The following is a 19,324-nucleotide window of genomic DNA, read 5'->3' as shown; positions in this document are numbered from 1 at the left end:
CGCGCTCGCTAATGCAGCGCGCGCGCTCTAAGAAAATGTGTTTCTTATGAATTAAAATTGCAAGGTGCTTTGGTTTACACGTCATCGGAAGAAAATAGCTCGGTCGTGTTGAATGTTTTTATTTATGTCCATGAATGTTATTAATTAAAAACTGCTGGAGGAAAAGCGCGCAGCTTCACATTAGTGGTAGAACGTCTCCTTTAAGAAAGCGGAACTGATTCTCCGGTGCACGAGGTCAAAGGTTTATTTTGGTAGCGAGCTTCGGTTCCGCGTACGCCATGCATTGCAGTCACTCGGTGTTGTGTGTGCGCGCCTGGGCGAGGACGTGGCGACGTTGCTGGGTCTGTAAGCCCGTGCAGACAGTGAACGCGTGGACCTACCGAAGCGTTCGTGCATGCTCGTCTGCAGCAGGGCGGAATCCCGACAGGAAGATGGAGGAGGTTTTGCAGAGGACCGTGGTGCCTCTGCCTGCGTACGAGACGAGAGACAAGGCCCCGCCACCCGCAGAGTCCAGCAGCCTGGAGTTTATGGACTTCTACAGACATCTTGAGAAGGCGCAGAAGCTGCTGTTCCTTGAGCTCTTGGCGAAGGACTTCGGAGTGGATCACAGAGGAGCTGTGGACCTGGCGCTGAAGCTGGTGGACACACAGCAGCGGGACATGACGACCATCCTTCACGTGGAGGACAGGCTGCGTTACAGCTTAATGCCACGATACACGCAGCTCCTGTCTCACATCAGCCGGCTGGAGGGTGGGCTGGAGTTCTTGGTGGACCTGCGTGCAGATGTTCTGCACAGCACGTCTTCTAAAGTGACTGACAGTCCACATATGAGGGTAACTACTAACACTCCATAATGATCCAACACACAAGATGCTCTAGTGCAGGTTAAAGATTTTCACACGTGTCAGTAGAAGTGATGTTAAAGTAACGTGGTATTTGGGAGGTGATGAGACGTTTGCATAACGTCAACAACACCTCTCAACTTGGTCCTGGGTGTCATGTTGCAGGGAGTTGTGGGTAACTTGAACTTGCAGAGCGACGGGTGACCTTTGCCCCAATTAATGACAGACGTTAAGAAACTGTGTTTGCGCAGAACTTTAGTGTGTTACTCTCACATGTTTGGTCAAATGTTTGTTTTCTGGAAAAGTGATACAAGTAGGAATTGGGCCGGTATTATGTTGAGCTTTTATGTAGTTTTATATAGTTCCTTCCCTTATTATGTTCCAGGTGAGCGCTGTGTGCTGTGAGCCTGTCATATCTGGACAGGTTAATCATACAGACAGTTTCAGTCACAGCGTAATGTGACCATAGCTTGAAAATCAGCATTTTTTAAAATTGGTACTTTTATTTCATATTTCACTTTCAGATATTCTTTGTCCATTAGCCTCTTTCTAGATGACCAGATACAGGTGTTTTATATTGTCAATATTTATTGAAGATACAAGTTGCTGTTATTATGACAGTTCTAACACCCAAAATGTCATCCTATGTCTCTTTCTGATACCACTCAGTATTATAAGTTCAGTTAGCCAAGCTTAAGTGAAATGCCCTGCCAGAACACCCAGATCTCCCAGGTTATGTCATGGATTTTCTCTTAAAATATTCTATTAAACTTCAGTTAAATTCACTAGACATTGCAAAATTATGGTACTCTATCAAATTCTTTTTTATTAGTGAATCTTTGAAGTTTGGCCTAAAGTTAGCTTCTTTTTCAGTTCTGTGTGTGTATTCTGAGACTCACCTGCTGCCTGTTTTTCACTGGATTGGATTGAAATTTGTACTGAACCTCTAGGAAACCCTGAGGATAATTTGCAATGTATATTCATGTAAATATCTGTTGCTGAATTATTTACAATAATCTAATTAATAAATGGACTATTTCCTTTTTTAAATGAACATCTCTGCTAGTTTTCACTTTCTTGCAAACAATTTTTGTGCCTGTGTCATATAACTATATTAATATCACATCTATCACAGAAGTTAATTAATGCTACAAATCTTGCTAAATATAGCTTCAAAGCTGAAAAAATCAGTTTAAGATATTTGTACTGTATATTTTCCTAAGACAAGAGTTATTATTCCAGTTTCCTTTGAACAGTGTTACTCCTGTGAGTAAAACTGGCCCCAGGTGGAGCTACAGGAGCTTGCAAGTCTTCACAAGAAAATAAGTTTTTGTTTTTGTTTTTTTTTCAAGAAAATCCATGACATGACCTGACAGGCCTGGGTGAGTTGGCATGAAATGACCCCTATATAGAGAAAGCAGAAGAATTTAATGAGTCTTACTTCAGATTAGGTCTATAGCCTAAGTTTGAACTATTGTGGGGACTAAGAACTAGGCCTAGGTTGCATTACAAGCAGGACCGGTGAGGTCTGGGCTTTATTAAAGTATTATTAGTGTCCTTGAGTTTTAAGAACGGTCCTATATAAGTGTAATTAATAGTGTCAGTTATCTTTCACTGAAAAAATAAACCTTTATTTTTTTATTGTTTGAGTTATAGTTTAACACCAAGACACACACAATCCTGTAAAGTAATTTACGTATTTTGAACTGTAATCTCCATTACTGAATTACACTTCTTAGCTTCTGTTAGTGTTCCAGTAAAGGCAGAGTGGAGGATCTTTTAGGAGTTGCGTTGTGCAGCAGATGAGTCTGAGCTGAGAGGGAATCAGAGCTTTGTGTTCTGACTTTAGCACTCCATCCCACAGCTTTGGTAAATTTTTCATTCACCAAAAGAGAAAATATTTCTTGCTTGTTTCCCCTCATCAGGTGAATTGAGCAGAATTCAATCTGAAATGCAAATGCAAGCTAAGAAAAAACAAACATCACCTTAGAAGAGCAGGCACGAAGGAGTGTGGCTGGTCTGGAGTGTGTTGGACACTTCCGCTAAATCGTGCTGTCAGGATTTTTTAGCAAGACCTTTGAACTTGGAGCTAAATGGCTCTTTGATGACGTCTTGCCTCTCATTTCTAATAATGCTTTATTTGTGTTCTTTTGTACGAGCGTGTTGCAGTGTAGTGATTTTATTTTTTTTTTACCCATCTTTTAACATGGAAATGGTGGACCTGTGCAGTTCTGAGTCCGTACTTCCATAGTTTGGCCCGCAGGCCGCGCACACAACGCTTGTGTCCTGTAGTCTCGGTTTCTGCTGAATTTGTACACACTTGGCTGACCTTCTGCAGCCTGGACTGCTCTCCAGCGCCTTTCGCAAGGAGCAGCGAGGTGCCTAGTTAATCCAGTGCACTGAAACATAAGAGGTGTGTGGGTAATGTGGGTATCAGTATTACCAACAACGCTGCAGACTCGGATGCGGCTCGCTCCCATGCGAGGCTGACGGGGAGGCAGGGCAGTAACGTCGTGGGCACACTTGAGTTTTCACTAAATGATTGAAAGCTCTGCATGCAGAGTTGTTGTTCGCTCCTCAGCATGGGCACAGATGGAAAATGGGACTGAAACATCTCTAGTTGCCATCTGTATGCTAAAAAGAAAATGTCAGAGTGAACACGAATGACTACCAGCTTAAGTACTCTTAACATGTGTTTCTAAACTACAGGCAGTCTGCAGCAGAGACTTACAGCACAGCATGGCGAGATCTAAACAGTATTCTTCTTAAATGCTCACAATATTGCCTGTAATGTGCAAAAGGAAGAGTGAGCTTTTAAAATCCTTCATCAGTTCCCATTACTCATCTCTACTCTGCCCGGGTCCACTTCACCACATGTGAGGCTGGCACACACTCTGTATTTTAAAGGGATTTCTGATCAGCTTCAAGGTTATTGAAGTACAGATGTACCCTGCTTTGTGTGGAGAGATTTGGGTCTGTCTCCTGCCAGGGCTGGAGTAGCAGCTGTGCGGTTAAATACGGACCTGCAGAAGTACTTTGAAAACACAGCCGGTGGGTTAATCAGCACGTGCCTTTATTTGGGCTCGCAGCGCCGTTTGGCGTGTATTAAACATGTGCCCATGACTTATTTCTGTCTTTACCCCATAGGTGCGCCTGTGTGTGTGTGTGTGTGTGTGTGTGTGTGTGTGTGTGTGTGTGTGTGTGTGTGTAATTATATATATATATATAATATAAATAATATAATATAAATAATATAAATAAATATAAAAACACATGTACAGAAATTCTGAGAGCACTGCACTTTTGAAAGTTTTGGCCTGGAGGAGCATGCCATATATCTGTGTGCGGTTCCATGATGCACCTCTGGACCTGGACAAAATTCAGCCGTGTAGGCAAATCCGAAACTGTGGTCGCTGCAGAATTTTAAGTGCTGTCAGTCGCCCTGACGTCTAAAGTGGAAAAACATCCAGCAAGAGCTTAGAAATAATTTCTCTGTCCAAAATGGGGTTGGTGATTTTTTTTTTTAAGTAAAGTGGAAACGCGGCTAGCAGGGGCACTGGGCCAGGGAAAGCACTTAGCCTAGACCTGGGATAGACAGCAAAGCAGAGTGAGGCAGACTGCATGCAGCGGCGCGAGATAGGCGGCCATCCTCGCGCGCTTCTGCCCCACGCGCTCCGCTTCAGCTACCCCCCACCCCCACCCCCCCCCCACAGCGCGCGCGGAGGAAACAATCAAATAATAAAAGGTGCATATCAGTGATGCACGTCCCATTTAATCTGTTTCACGACGATGGCCATGTCAGATTAGGCAATCGTATTGGCATAAATTAGTGTTTTTGTCCGACTGATGATTGCCGCCTGCTGACCGTGCACGGCCGTGCGTGACTTCATAGGTTATCGGGGAGGAGGATCAGCACCTCGCCGGTCGCTCGTGGCTGCAGACGCGTTTTGTATGCGGTACAATATGAGGTCGGCTACCGGGGAATGATGGTCTAGCATAACTACGCAGCGACTTGCTGACGCGCCTGCGCTATTTCTGGCCAGCATATATCTTTTTTTAAACTCTGTCATAATCTCTGTGTCTCTGCTATTTTTGCATATGCGCACCGAAAATACCAAAATTCTGACATGCTAAACTATTTGTGGGCTGTCATGGGGCGTCCCAGAGTTGCTGGGAAGGCCCGTGGTACCACTGCTCACATATGAGACGAAAGACAAGTCTGACAGTCCACATATGAGGGTAACTACTAACACTCCACAATGATCCAACACACAAGATGCTCTAGTGCAAGTTAAAGATTTTCACACACGTGTCAGTAGAAGTGATGTTAAAGTAACTGGTGGTATTTGGGAGGTGATGAGACGTTTGCATAACGTCAACAACACCTCTCAACTTGGTCCTGGGTGTCATGTTGCAGGGAGTTGTGGGTAACTTGAACTTGCAGAGCGACGGGTGACCTTTGCCCCAATTAATGACAGACGTTAAGAAACTGTTTGCGCAGAACTTTAGTGTGTTACTCTCACATGTTTGGTCAAATGTTTATGTTTTCTGGAAAAGTGATACAAGTAGGAATTGGGCTGGTATTATGTTGAACCTTTATGTAGTTCCTCTTTATTCTGTGTGTCTTCATGCAGTGGTCACCGTGCTCCAGGTGACTGGGTATCACTGAGGAAGCACTGTGTGCTATCACTCAAACTGATTCATCACACAGGGCACTCAAAGATTTTATCACAATTGTCAGTTGAAAATTCTGCACCCACCACCACCCAGCTCCGTCCCCCACGGGTCTACACCCAGCTCCGTCCCCCACGAGTCTACACCCAGCTCCCTCCATCACGGGTCTACACCCATCCTGGTCTAGTCTGCAGTACCACAGCTGGGAGAACATGTTTCTGTTTGTGCACCAGTATCTCTGTTTCTTTTACTTTTGATACCCTCATTAGTTTAAAGAAAAAGAAGGAAAAAAGCTAATTTTGTAAAGCAAACTTGAGTTTGAGAAAGGCGCTATAAATAATTAGGAAAATAGTAGGCAATTGTCTGAGAAGAAACCACAACACCTGCTGCCTGTGGACAGACATGGGGATGAGTTTACACCACACTGCATGACTTGAGAGGTGTGTGGGGGTGTGGGTGGGTGTGTGGGTGTGGGGGTGAGGGGGTGTGTGTGGGGGTGTTTGTGTGGGGGTGTGTGGGGGTGGGTGTGTGGGGGGGGGTGGGGGTGTGGGTGGGTGTGTGAGAGAGACTTTGACATTGTGATATTGCACGTGACTATTGGGGTGGGTCTAAACAGCTCTTCTGTGGGTGCATGTGTGCTGATGTCTGTACAGCCGTATTAGTTTATTTGTGTGTGTGTGTGTGTGTGTGTGTGTGTGTGTGTGTGTCTGTGTGTGTGTGTGTCTGTGTGTGTGTGTGTCTGTGTGTGTGTGTGTGTGTGTGTGTGGGCATGTGCATGTGTGTGTTAGGACCTTAACAGCACTCTGAAGAGCCTCCTGTCTGAGTGGTTCTCCGTTGGGCTTCTTCAGTTGGAGAGAATCACCTGGCAGTCCCCCTGTGAACTCCTTCAGAAGATCAGCCAGTAAGCCAGATATACATACATACACACACACACACACACACACACACACACACACACACACACACACACACCTGCCCACAGACACATATAATACATATAGGTCTGAGGTGTCCCACTGGGCCTCAATTGGTAACAGGGTTTCTGACATCGCGGACGGCCAACACCAGGTTGGCACACAGACACGTTGGGAAGTGTGAAGGACCCCACATCCCCGTGTGCTTCTGCAGGTACGAGGCAGTCCACCCGGTGCGTAACTGGACAGACATAAAGCGCAGAGTTGGGCCGTACCGTCGCTGTTACGCATTCACCCATGCCTCCATGTCCGGGGAGCCTCTGGTGGTGTTGCATGTAGCGCTCACACAGGACATCTCAGACAACATCCAGGTGAGACATCGTGAGCACTTTATTTCTGCTCTGTTCCCTCAGGGGTGAACAATTAGACGCTAGCGTTGAGTCTGACAGAACTCTGCTCACTGCCAGGTCATAGCTGGCTAGCTTTCCCACAGTATTGTGGTCTTACTTGTCCATTGTCCATTATTCTGCCGGCTCTTTTCTCAGAGTATCGTGCGAGAATTTGCAACTCTGGACACAGTGGAGGACATGCAGAAGATCAAAGCGGCCATATTCTACTCCATTTCCTCCACCCAGCCCGGCCTGCAAGGGGTGGAGCTCGGCCACCATCTCATCAAGAAGGTGGTGCGAGAACTGCAGGTTAGTGTGACCAGGCTGGCACAGGTCACAGGTCAGCTGGCTTTCTAAGAAACTACTTTTATAGTTCTCATTTCATATGTTGCCCATGTTTCTCTTACATGGATCAGAATTAGAGAATTATTTGGGTAGAATGGAGTTAAACAGAACATTATAGAAGAGAGAGAGTGATTCACACAGATCATATCAGTGTTTTAGGACACAGATGAAACGATTCACACACACAGATCATATATACTCTGCTATACTCTGTATACTCCATATACGCTATACTCTGTAATGCAAGAAGAACACATTACACGGAGACGCTGAGTAGATGTTCGTGTTGTGTAGCTGACCTGACCACGGCTGCTGTGTCTGATTTGCCGTGTTTCTTGGGTGTTTGATTTAAAAGCTCTCTTTGGCCTGAGAGTTAATGGCCACTGTCCTGATGGTCCATCTATCAGAAAATGCTTGTCCTTGATTGATTCATCTCACATTGGTGAAGCAGAGGATTGTGGGAACATGAGCTTCTTTCCAGTGAAACGGTCTCACCTTATATAACTACTAGACTGCTGAGACTCTGAAGTGCTTTTGTGCTCTGCTGAGACATACAGGACATGAAACCCCTTTGGTTCCCATTTCATGTAATTCCCTTTAGACATGATGCCTCTCTGTCAAAGGGTGTTTGTGTCTTCTGTGTCGCTCTCTCTCTCTGATTGGCTGTGCTCCGTGGAGATGGCATAACTGACTCGTCTCTGGAATTTAAAATCTTTATCCAGTAATAGGCAAAAGTTTGAAGTTGCATGGATACCGTCTGGTGAGTGGTCTCTAGACCTCTGACAGTGCTGCTCCATCGCGCCACCCAGAGGCAGACCTGGCACTCGCATGCTTCGCATCGCCACAGGGGCGAGAAGGGTGAGAGGCATGGAGAACGCATGAAACCTCAGCTGTGGTGGTTCATACGGAGGAAGGTTGTGGAGAGAGAGGCGTGTCGGAGGAAGGCAAACGTGAAGAGGAGCTTAAAAAAAAACATGAAGCACTAAGAAGCTTCATGGAGTCAAATGACTTTTTGCTTCATGGAAAATGTTGATGAAATAAAGTGCAGGGAGGCTGTTTATGTAATGGAGGTGAAGACCTGCTGAGGGCTCTTAGCAGAGGCCTGCAGGAATGGCAGAAAGGGAGAGAGACCGTGCGTGTGTACAGTGAGGCGCACAAAGCAAGTTCTGATGGGTATTATCTCATGCAAATTGTTCACAGAGGGGAGGGGAGGAGAGGAGAGGAGAGGCTCCAGTTAGCTTTCTGCGTGTTATGCAGGGGAGGCTTCTGTTCCAACCCCCACCCACTCCACCCACCCCTACTGACCAATGATTTCTGGTAAATTGAGTTGATGTATAGAAAGTGACCCACGTCTCCCCCTCTGTGTGTGTGATTTAACAGCCGCTGGTAAAGGAGGGAGAGAAGCTGTTGAAAGAAACGGCTTGAAACTCTCTGCCCTCTGACTGTGTGTGTGTGTGTGTGTGTGTGTGTGTGTGTGTGTGGGGTGGGGGGGGGGGCTTATCCATGTCTTAGTCTAAGTAAAGTGGAGAAAAGGGAACCATAAGGGATTTTGAGTGGTTGGCAGGAGTTTTCAAATGGTTGAGTGAAAGCTGTATGATAGTGAGGGGGGTCGGTGAGTGAGGGAGAGAGTAACAGAGTGGGAGTGTGTGGGGGAGAAGGGGGAGGGTACCAGGAGCCTGTCTGAACCAGCCCAGCCTGTTCAGAGATGCTCCAGTGCTTTAGCTGCAGTATATCAGTCATAAACAGCAACCTGCCTTAACCTGCTGAATCTCTGTTCACAGAGCGAGTTTCCCCACATGGCTCAGTTCTCCAGCCTGTCTCCTGTCCCTGGATTCGTGGCCTGGCTGCAGGGCTTCCTCAGCCAGCACAGGAAGGAGGGCCGTGGCGTCGGGCTGCTGTCTGAGCAGGAGTGGGGGGAACTGGAGGGGGTCACGGGCGCGGCCCCTGGGTCAAGCGCCCTGGAAACCCTCCGAACTCTTCTGGCCTCTGCTGATTGGCTGCATTCGGACCACCTGACGCGCGTGCTGCAGCCTGCCCTCCTGCGTCTGTGCGCCTGGTACCTGTACGGCGAGAAACGCCGTGGCTACGCCCTTGATCCCGTGGCCAACTTCCACTTGCAGAACGGCGCCACCTTGTGGCGGATCAACTGGCTTGCGGACAGCAGCCCTAGGGGCATGGCCACCTCCTGTGGCATCATGGTCAACTACCGCTACTTCCTACAGGAGACCCGCACCAACAGCACCTCCTACCTGCAAAATAAAGTCATCACTGCCTCAGAGCAAGTCCTGGGTCTGATCTCACAGTTCCAGAAGAACAGTAAACTCTGAACTCAAATGCACTATAAAAAGGCTGGTGATCTAAAGGGTTTTAAATCTTTTCTTCTCATGGACATGGCATCAAGCTTAAAAATGTTGAGAGAATCGGGTCCCTTTTCTCACATCACTGTCTGTAAGAGTGAGAATGTGAGCTCTAAGCACGGACATGAATTCTAGGGCTTCTCTAGTCAGTGTCTGCAGGGATGAGGTTTAGTGTTCAACGCAGTGAAACTATAAAGAGCTTTTCTGGTCTCTGCTACGTCGAGGTTTTCCATTTATCATGCTGTGCCAAATCTGGCTCTCTCTCTGAAAGGAAACTGTTCAGTGGTGTGACTGCTCACTGTTAGCCAGTACTTTCGCGTTGATTCAGACTTATTTTGTGGTTTGGACTCCAGGTAATGAAGGAAGAATAATCTATCAGCCTGTCATGTCTCCGCTTCAGCTTGTCTGTGTGTGTGTCTGTGTGTGTGTGGTAGAATGAGAGTGGAGGTTACTGGAATAAAGTCTTGATTTCTCCATTAGTGTTCTGCTCCTGTCCTTGAAATCCTTGTGTGTGTGTGTGTGATCACGTCTCATCTTTTCCTCTTCGTGTAGCAAGTTGCATGTATCGCATGAGTAAACAATTCATTGTCAAAACGAAATATGAAAGCTTCCCTATACCTCTTTATGTGAATTTGTATATGATCAGCGATGATCTATATAACGCGTCAGATACTCTGACTCCCACCTAACACTCAGTACAAGTGCTTTCTCCTTCATTTCATAAATATTGGTTTTGGAAGACAGATAGATAGCAGAATATCTTAAGTAAGCCAGCAGAGTGAGCAGTGGCGTCTGGGTCAGGGTTGGCTCAGGTTGGGAAAGATTTAGCACTCTGCACGGTTTCCTTGCCGTCTGCAGTCCCTGGAGTCTGATAAGAGACCCTAGCCCTATCTGTTTTCACACCACCACCGTGTAAAACATCAATGCAAGCTGACTGTGAAATTGCATTTTTACTCTCAAAAGAGGAAGACTTTTCCCTCCTTTTTCCTCGTCTCCCTCAAGCTACACAGTGTCCTAGAAACGAATGAAGCAGGAAATAAATAGAAATAAATGGATAAATTTCTGATATTCACTTTAGCAGGGAGCAGGACAGAAGAAAGGTAAGTGTGTAAAGGGTGCGCTTGAGAACTGTCTGACAGAAGAAGAGATGAAGAGGGAGGAGTGATGGCTTAGCACTGGAGGATCCAGAGAAGCCACAATGTGCTTCTACACCTCAAAGGATTTGAGGTAAATGCATAGTTACTATGGCAACTGCCACAGACTTTTATGTATATGAAGGGGGGGGGAAATATATTTAGATTTATTTATTTATTTATTTATTAGGACAGGTCCTTCATGGACTGTGCAAGCAAACAGTTTCTGAATTAGTAGTTGGAGCCAGTTTATATATGAAACCACAGATGTTTACGTCATAGCCTTCATTCCATGGGGTTCTTAAGTTCAAGAGTGTAGATCAGTTCTGTTACATGTATACACATACACACACGCATTCACACGTAATGCATAGTGTCTACAGTGTGGTTCCTTAGGTAAGGTCCTTAACGCTGCCCGCCTACCTCACCGGCTCAGATGACACCCAGTCGACCAGGTCATCTGATGATGAGAGAGATGCTGAAAACTGAACAGAACTGGAAAGCCATATGGGAAGAGGAGGCATCACACACCACCACCACCCCCCAGTGGTTGGAGGACCTGTCCCACCTCCCTGGACAGGACCCAGCTAGCATCACACCAGCAGACGTCCAGGAAAGGGTCTCGGGTATGAAGAGCTGGACAGCTCCAAGCCTGACCCTGACATGGTTAACTGAAGGCAGGACAGTCCTGATGCAAAGAGAGATGCAATCCCCAATTGATGGCAACATCAGGACCAAGGAACATAAAAAGCTTGAGAGATACCAAGAGCTGGAGAAGATGTGGAAGGTGAAGGCAACTGTGCTTCCCATGGTAATCGGATCACTAGGGGCTGTGACCCGCAAACTAGGAGAATGATCCCAGGAACATCATCTGAGATCTCAGTCCAGAAGAGTGCAGTCCTGGGAGCAGCTAAGGTACTACACAGGACCCTCAAGCTCCCAGACCTCTGGTAGAGGCCCCAAGCTTGAAGGATAAAAGACAGAAGCATGTGAATTGGGAATTTTTTATTATATATATAATTATCGATTTTACTTTAACTGCCCGAGTGGTTTCTTGATTTTATTTTACAGTGATATTGATGTTCTCTCCTTTTTTCTTCCTGTTAGGAAATGTTCTGTTTCAGCTGGCAGGTTGCCAGATATGTCATTTCAATCTTGCCTGTGTTCTTGCTGAATGCTGCATGTCTATTTATCCAAGTAAGCACAGGGCCCTGCAGCACAGCTATGAGAAGCCGCACACCAGGAGCTGCCATGTGTGGACTGTCGGTGCGGCACAGACAGCGGTAGTCGCTCACCACAGGGATGGCTCTCCTGGCCTCGAAAACACACGGTTTTCTGGTTCGTATTCACTATATGTGGCCTGCCGTCTTTTTCTCTGATAGGGATATAAGCTGACACTCACACCTGATCTGAAATGGGGAGATTTATTCATGAAAGCTGTGGAAAGGTTATTATTGAATCTGTGATGAATAGATTTGGCCTCTGTGGAAATGGAAACTCAAGACAGACGCCGGCACTTCCAGAACACGTCCTGAATAAGTGTGTGGGGGGATATTACCTGATCGTTTAATCCCTTTCTTAAGGACACCCTGCATCGTATTCTGCTGCAAAAGTGCAGAGAACAGGAATGATTAGGAGGAGAGGAGAGGAGAGACCAGCAGAAACATACAGGTTGGAGTAGAGAGACCAGTGGCTACATGTGTGGGGCCACAACTGCCAGTCAACAGCATGTAATTTTACAGATCATTTGTTAATAAGTTCCAGTCTGAATAAAATGCTTTACAGGCGTTTAACGGCTCTGCATGTGCAGTAGTGGTGAAGTGAAGCACGTGTTGAACAATATGCTGGATTTGCTCATCCTCAGTACTTCAGCAGTCTGTAAATCGAATGTCTGCCCCCTCCACATTCCTCATTAGAATCCACGCCTCTCCCAGGTAAGTGCTGTGAGCTCTGCAGGGACGGTCTTAGAACCTGGGCTTACCTGGGGTGAGATTAATCATCCTACAGAGATTATATTAAATTATATAATATTCTCACCACACAGAGCATGCGAGGATCAGGTATGTAACAGTATAGCAAAAGTCACTGAGGCGAGCGTTTCATCTGAGAAGGTTACCTTGAAAAGAAACCCTCGGAAGTAAAGGTAGGAAAAGAAAATGATTTGTGCTGTTTAATAAGAGACAAGGACTCTTCCTGTGTAAGGCAGAGATGAAAAGAGAAGGGTGGGACTCTTCTTTCATTTACAGTAGAAAGAGTTTGATTGAAATTCTATATTTTAAGGTGTTAAATATGCAGGACTCATTGTACGGGACTTTCAGAGTTAGGGGTGTTCCATCTCAGCCAGTGGGTCCTCTGGATATATTCATCCTCGACACAATTGTCTGCTTATTAAAAATATGAACTCTCAGGAAAAGGGAATTTCAGGGACCTGGAGGCTTCTGGATGCCTTTCTTAAATTACACACACTCACACTACTGCAATTCAAGCTCATATCAACGCTGTTCTTTTGCCGAGTGCTACACAATAGAATATGTAGATGTTTTCTTTTGTGTAGTCTTCTCAGTGTGTGAAGTGTTCAAAGAGCCTTTCCAGAAAATATGACTGATCGTGTTTATTTATGGATATAGTCCTTGTTGTTATGCCTGACTAGCGTCAGATTGGCTAGTGCACTTTAAGGACCAACCAGTACATTCTAAGAGCCTGCGGAGAGGAAGTGGTACACTTGCCTGTACTTACATTTTCACATAACCTGTTACCTGTATGACCTGTTAGTTTTATGATCTGTTTCCTGTAGTTACATTTTCACATGACCTATTATTTGTATGACCTGTTACTTGTATGACCTGTTACCTGTACTTACATTTTCACGACCCGTTACTTGTATGACCTGTTACCTGTATGATCTGTTACCTGTACTTACATTTTCACATGACCTGTTATTTGTATGACCTGTTACTTGTATGACCTGTTACCTGTACTTACATTTTCACATGACCTATTACTTGTATGATAGTACCTGTACTTACATTTTCACATTCCCCATGTAGCTCTCCCCCGTGCTTTCTCCCTGTGCCACCTGAGCTAAGCACAAAAACACACTCATCATTCTAATCATTTACATTTTAGAAAATAATAAGTGTCTAATGTTTTTCTCATCTAATTATAAACAATCATATTATGTTAATTATTGGCTGGTGATGGCCTAACAGGGAAGTCAGGCGCCCCCAGTCACACAGCCGGAGAGAGAACCGTCGCGATGGCATAGCTGAAGCATCTCAGAGAAGGAGACCAGACAGTTCATTAGAATTAACAGACAGCCGGTCACAAAATCACCATTATCCAAATTGGCAATGATGGGGAAGAAAACAGAGCACTGTTCACCCTGCGAGGACACAGAGGAGGCTCGATGTGATTGGCTGAGCACATCTGTGAAGTAGCATGACAGATAATACAGCAGGTGGGTGTGAGGATCAGGGCATGCTGGGTAATTCAGACTTAATGAGTGTGGATCAGTCTCCATCACTGACAGCTGCTTCCCATGAGGATGAGAGAGAGAAATAGAGATCTATATTTATCTCTCTCCCTGCAATGGGTCAGAGCCTATGTCTACTAAAGACCAACTCACAGCCAAGATGCCTTGAGTTCTGTGAGTTGATCTTGGCACTTAACAACAGTTAACAACAGTTTTCTGTGACATTTTTCATAGCATTTATGTTAGCTGAGTGTGCGATGGTGTGTGTAGACCTGTGTCCTTTGTTATTGCCCTTGATGGCCCATGACAGCACATCCAGCCCCACAGTTGGAGCGCTAAAGTTCTTCTGACCTCCTTGTTCACCACAGGGGCAGCCTACGGCGGTGGAATGCAAAACGCTGCATTTTACTGTCATGAGCAGCACTGGTGCTATGCTAGCTCTGGGAAGGTCAAAGGGCAGGTTATGACTCAGAGCTGCTGGAGCACTGATGACTAGGGAATGCACTCAGCCTCGGTCCCTGAGCTGCACACGTCCAACTCTGTGTGTAGCAGTGGAGAAACTCCCACAGGCTGTTGGATAAGTGCTTTCATAACGTGTGTGTGTGTGTGTGTGTGTGTGTGCAAAAAGAAAAAAAATCTATCTGCTCTCTCTTCTCCCACCTTCAGTTTTTCTCTCTCTGAATGGGAAAATCACTTGAATTTTTCCTTCTCTGCACCACTTTCAAACAATTATTATCTCTGGAGTTGTGGTTCTGCTCATGTGAAGCTCTCAGATGGAGCTGAACAGGCAAATTTAATTTCTCTCTGAGGTGTAATTGGCTGTGTGTGTGTCTGACCGGGAGCTTGCCTGATGTTTACATGCCTAATTATGCAGGTGGCCAGCTCTGGTCTGCTGCTGCCATGGTGGCTAGAGCTAGAGGTGTAGGAAGGACAGAGGGATATTTTTGACAGGCCCAGTCTCCGACCGTCCGCGTGCCACGCCGGTGTTAGCTGTCACAGATCTGTCTTAATTAGGGCGAGCTGGCCTGTTTGCTTCTGTGTCTAATGAGCTAAATGGTCATTAAGCTGCCCGCTCTGTGCCATTTAACACACCCACTCCCCAAGCACAGGAGCCCTCTGCTGGACACGCAGACCCGTCCACGCGATTCACCCCTCCCTTCGCTTAAAGACTGGACCGTACATCATGGTACCCACTTGGTTCTCCTGCTCCAGTCATTTGAATGGGCTTGATTGAGTCCGGCCCAGTTCATCACTGTGATCCAGGAGTCCTGCACAAGTGCAAACATCATCTTCCATCACACTTTCCAGTAACTGATTTTAGTTAGAGCTTTGAGCTGCAAGTCTTGTTAGTATGTGAATGCAGAATGCACAGAAGCAATATAAATACATTTCAACCTTTTAATTCATCTTTATTGTTTCATGACCGTTGGCTTAATTGTGTTGCAAAGCACAGACTCGTTAAATTCACTCTTTAGTCACTCTTTAGTATCAGAAACTCAGATCAAATTCAAACATGGCAGGTTCGGGTAAAAGACAAACAACCCACAGAAAAAGATGGGTCAGTTCTTCAGAATTAAAATATCAAGAAAGGCTGAAATCTGGTTGCTTCAATAGATGACATGGGCAGAGTTCACAGTGCTCTCTCTCTCTCTCTCTCTCTCTCTCTCTCTCTCTCTCTCTCTCTCTCTCTCTCTCTCTCTCTGTGTGTGCTGCAGCCTGAGGTCTCAACTCTAACTTGTCTAATTGGAGCTGGTTGATTGCAGTGCTCTGTCACACAAAGGCTTGATCTTTGCAGTTCCAGCATGCTGTGTCAGAGTGCAGCTTTAAAATGTCAGCCCGGTATTTAATCAGTGCACAGAGCACGGAAATAGTGCTTTAAATGAGTCACCATGCAGATGTGCTCTCTCTCCATCTTTTCTCTCTACCCCATCTGTGTTTCTCTCTGTCTGTCTGTTTGTCTGGTCTGACCTCTGCCTCTCTGCTTTTTATTCTCATATTCTACTTCATCTTAATTTCCTTTCTGCTCTCCCTAATATCACACACACACACAGAGCAGCAAGCACTCCACAGGTCAGAGTGCATTATTAGTGAAAATCCTTAATAAACATTTACTCTGTAGCTGGTACACCTTTAACCCCTGATGTTCTTTTACCCCTGGAAAATTATTATTTTACAGTACTGTTAATACAGAGGGTCGACAAAACTATTACAAAATACACTCATATATATTAGGAATATTAGGTAGGTGTATATTCGGTTATATTCATGGTAAATATTCAGTTATATTCAGGTACATATTCAGATATATACTGAGATGGCATAGAAAGGCTTCCTTTGACTTTCTCTATAGAAATGTGCCCAGGTGTCAAAAAACAAAAGTTTCCAAATGTTAGCTGTAAAAACATAAAAATTCCTGACTCACCATTCCATTGGGTTATCATGTCTTCACTCAACCTTCTACTGGTATGGTGCAGTATTTTTGCTGTTCCTGGTATTGCACTCTTCCAGAATGGGATTAATGTTGCCATTCCTGGGATCTGTCGGAACCACTCCTCCACTCAAAAACAATGTCGTCTGTGGGACAACCTTGAAGTTGAGCTTCCACATTCTCTCTATTTCGTTTCTCAGTCAGGGGTGAGCAGTGTTCTCAGTCATGATTCTCCACTATCTGTTTATCTGTCTGGATCTGGAGGTCCCACAAGATCTCAGCCCTGTTCTTCTCCACTACTGTGTGTGTGTGTGTGTGTTCTCCACCACTCTCTGTGGTTCCTCCTGCATGGGGAATGTCCTGCTCATATGTCTTGCGTATCTTCCTGTAAATGACCCCTGACACTTGGTTGTGTGTCTCAGTGTGTCTTGTCCTGCCAGCATCTTGTGTCCTGCTGCTAGCAGGTGCTAGACTGTCTCCACACTCTGCATCTTGGATCTCACCTGTGTGATTCACCCTTGCTTTGATTGACCTTGAGCTTCGTGCTTGACTTTAGTAGCAACTTCAAAGAGTAGGTGCTGTGCACCTATGGCAACCTAAATACCTTCCAGAAAGCAGGTGTACAGGTATAAAAAAAGTATACACAGTTTCTGGTCATTTCTATTTTCAGTCTTTATAAGAATAGACAGGTACTAGCATGCTACTTCCAAAGTTTCCAAATTTTGATTCCATGATAAAATTAAATAAGCATCTTAGCTTCATTGTTGTAGCTTTTTATGAACTACAGCATGTACTGCATTGTTGTTCAGATGTTTACTGCGGTTACATGTACAGTTTTGTCATCATCTAACTTCACAGTTCTAACGTCACTTTATGATTTTTTTCAAGAGAAAATTAAATACATTTAAAGATAATATTCAGAGTATGAATGTAGCATCAGGACATCAGAGCCCTTTATTCAACAACCTGAATTATCTTTAATCTCAAACCTTCCTCTTGCTTTCCAGATTAATTGCCCACACAGTTCTACTACTTGAACCTCTATTAAATATAATAAACTCCTGTCTGAACACTGGCTGTGTATTAAAGTCATTTAAAGTGTTGACTGTAAAGTGTCCTTGGGTTCTGAGAAAGGTGCATAAGTGTATAATGTGCTTCATTCATTCATCCCTGATTTAGATCTTACTTAGATCGTTATCAATGTGTGAATATAAACAGTGACTTTTCAGCATACACAAGTTTAGTTATGGTGTCCCACAAGGATCTGTTCTAGGCCCCTGTTTTTTTCATATGTGGTACCTCTGGGTGAAATGATTTGTAAACTGATGACACTCAGTTATATGTCTCAGCCAAACCAGAGGACATATATCATCTTAATATTATTGAAGACTGTGTAATGGACATCAGACACTGGGTGTGGAGACACCTTCTCTAATTTTAATCCTGACAAAACAGACAGGCTTCTACTGGGCCCACAGGCAGCCAGGAGTATATTCTTTCATTATGTAATAAATCTTGATGGTCTCCCAAAGATCTTGGAGTTATTATGGATCCCAGTCTCTTGTTCAAAGCTGACGTAAACAATATTTCTAGGACCACCTTTCTCCACCTTGAGAACATTCCTAATCTTTGAAATGTTCCTCTCACATGATGCAGAAAAGCTAGTCCATGCATTTACTACTTCCAGATTGGACTACTGTAATGGTTTACTATCTGGCTGTACCATTAAGTGCCTAAACAAGCTCCAGCTAGTTCAAAATGCAGTACCCAGAGTTCTTACTAGAACTAGAGTTTGATCATATTACTCCTCTCTTAGCTACATAAAAGTTTGTACTGACTATAAAATACTTCTAATGACCTGTGAAGCGCTGAAGGGGTTGTGTCCCTCGTGTGCCTTTGTGAACTCCTGCTGCACTGTGCTCCACCATGTCTGCTTAGATCTAAAGGTACAGACTCTTTATTAATACCATGAAGAGCCTTTCCTATAAAGCTCCCACACTATGAAATAACCTTCCTGTAAATGTTCGAGACTCAGACACAGTCTCAATATTTAAGGCTGAAAACCTATCTGTACAGTCAGGCATTTTATTAACTACTTCCCATCTTAGGTAAAGGTGTAGATCTGGGGACCATGGGCATTGAAAGTTATGGTAAACTGGGATGTTGTGATGCTGTCACTCGTTTGTGGGCACAGTGTTAATGTTCTAGGGTGTAGTTGTGTCTGTGTTATTTCTCACTCTCTCATTGTAGCTGTGCTATCAAACCTTGAACATTAATATAAGTTACCCTGTTTCCCTGTTTTATACTCTTTTATACTTAGTATTTCATCAGGTCTATTGGACCAATCTATTCTTTATATCTGCTGAGGTACATCTACTCCTGTATGACCCGTCTCTGCTGCTGTGGCTCCTCCCACACTTTGACCACCTCTCCTGCTGTGGCTCGTCCCACACACTGATCCCTTCCACTGCTGTGGCTCCTCCTACATCCTGTTCCCCTCTCCTGCTGTGGCTCACTCCACACACTGATCCCTTCCTCTGCTGTGGCTCCTCCCATCTTCCCCCCCAGCCATCCACTTCTCTGCTGGCCTGGTTCCCTACCATCCCAGAAAAAGAAGTCTCTAGAACAATAAGAAGGCTCTAGAACAATTGGGCAGCTGTTCCTGAGTCTTGCCAATGGGTTTCAGACACACGTACACTCATCTAATCCAGACTAGGACCTCTTGGAACCTGGAATAGACTTCTAATACTTGTTCTTATTGCTTATTTTG

The 19,324-nt window shown here is 45.0% G+C and overlaps 1 protein-coding gene across 1 annotated transcript; it reads left to right on the top strand.

Annotated features, from left to right (window-relative positions):
• Positions 1-248: 248 nt before the first annotated feature.
• On the top strand, positions 249-10,005 carry mlycd (malonyl-CoA decarboxylase). The gene is made up of 5 exons (XM_026996268.2): positions 249-833; positions 6,305-6,417; positions 6,645-6,801; positions 6,976-7,128; positions 8,946-10,005. Exons 1-5 carry the CDS (start codon positions 279-281, stop codon positions 9,489-9,491), a joined length of 1,524 nt encoding a protein of 507 aa, XP_026852069.2. The 5' UTR covers positions 249-278; the 3' UTR covers positions 9,492-10,005.
• Positions 10,006-19,324: the final 9,319 nt, after the last annotated feature.

This window comes from Electrophorus electricus, chromosome 4 (genome assembly GCF_013358815.1).
Source record: "Electrophorus electricus isolate fEleEle1 chromosome 4, fEleEle1.pri, whole genome shotgun sequence".
Taxonomy (NCBI): domain Eukaryota; kingdom Metazoa; phylum Chordata; class Actinopteri; order Gymnotiformes; family Gymnotidae; genus Electrophorus; species Electrophorus electricus.
Note: the sequence above shows the minus strand (reverse complement) of the source record. Positions and strands in the feature narration are given on the sequence as shown.

Coding starts and splice junctions, on each gene's coding strand:
- mlycd (XM_026996268.2), top strand. CDS start 279: ATGCATTGCAGTCACTCGGTGTTGTGTGTGCGCGCCTGGGCGAGGACG. Junction 6,418..6,644: donor CTCCTTCAGAAGATCAGCCA/GTAAGCCAGATA, acceptor GTGCTTCTGCAG/GTACGAGGCAGTCCACCCGG. Junction 6,802..6,975: donor ACATCTCAGACAACATCCAG/GTGAGACATCGT, acceptor CTCTTTTCTCAG/AGTATCGTGCGAGAATTTGC.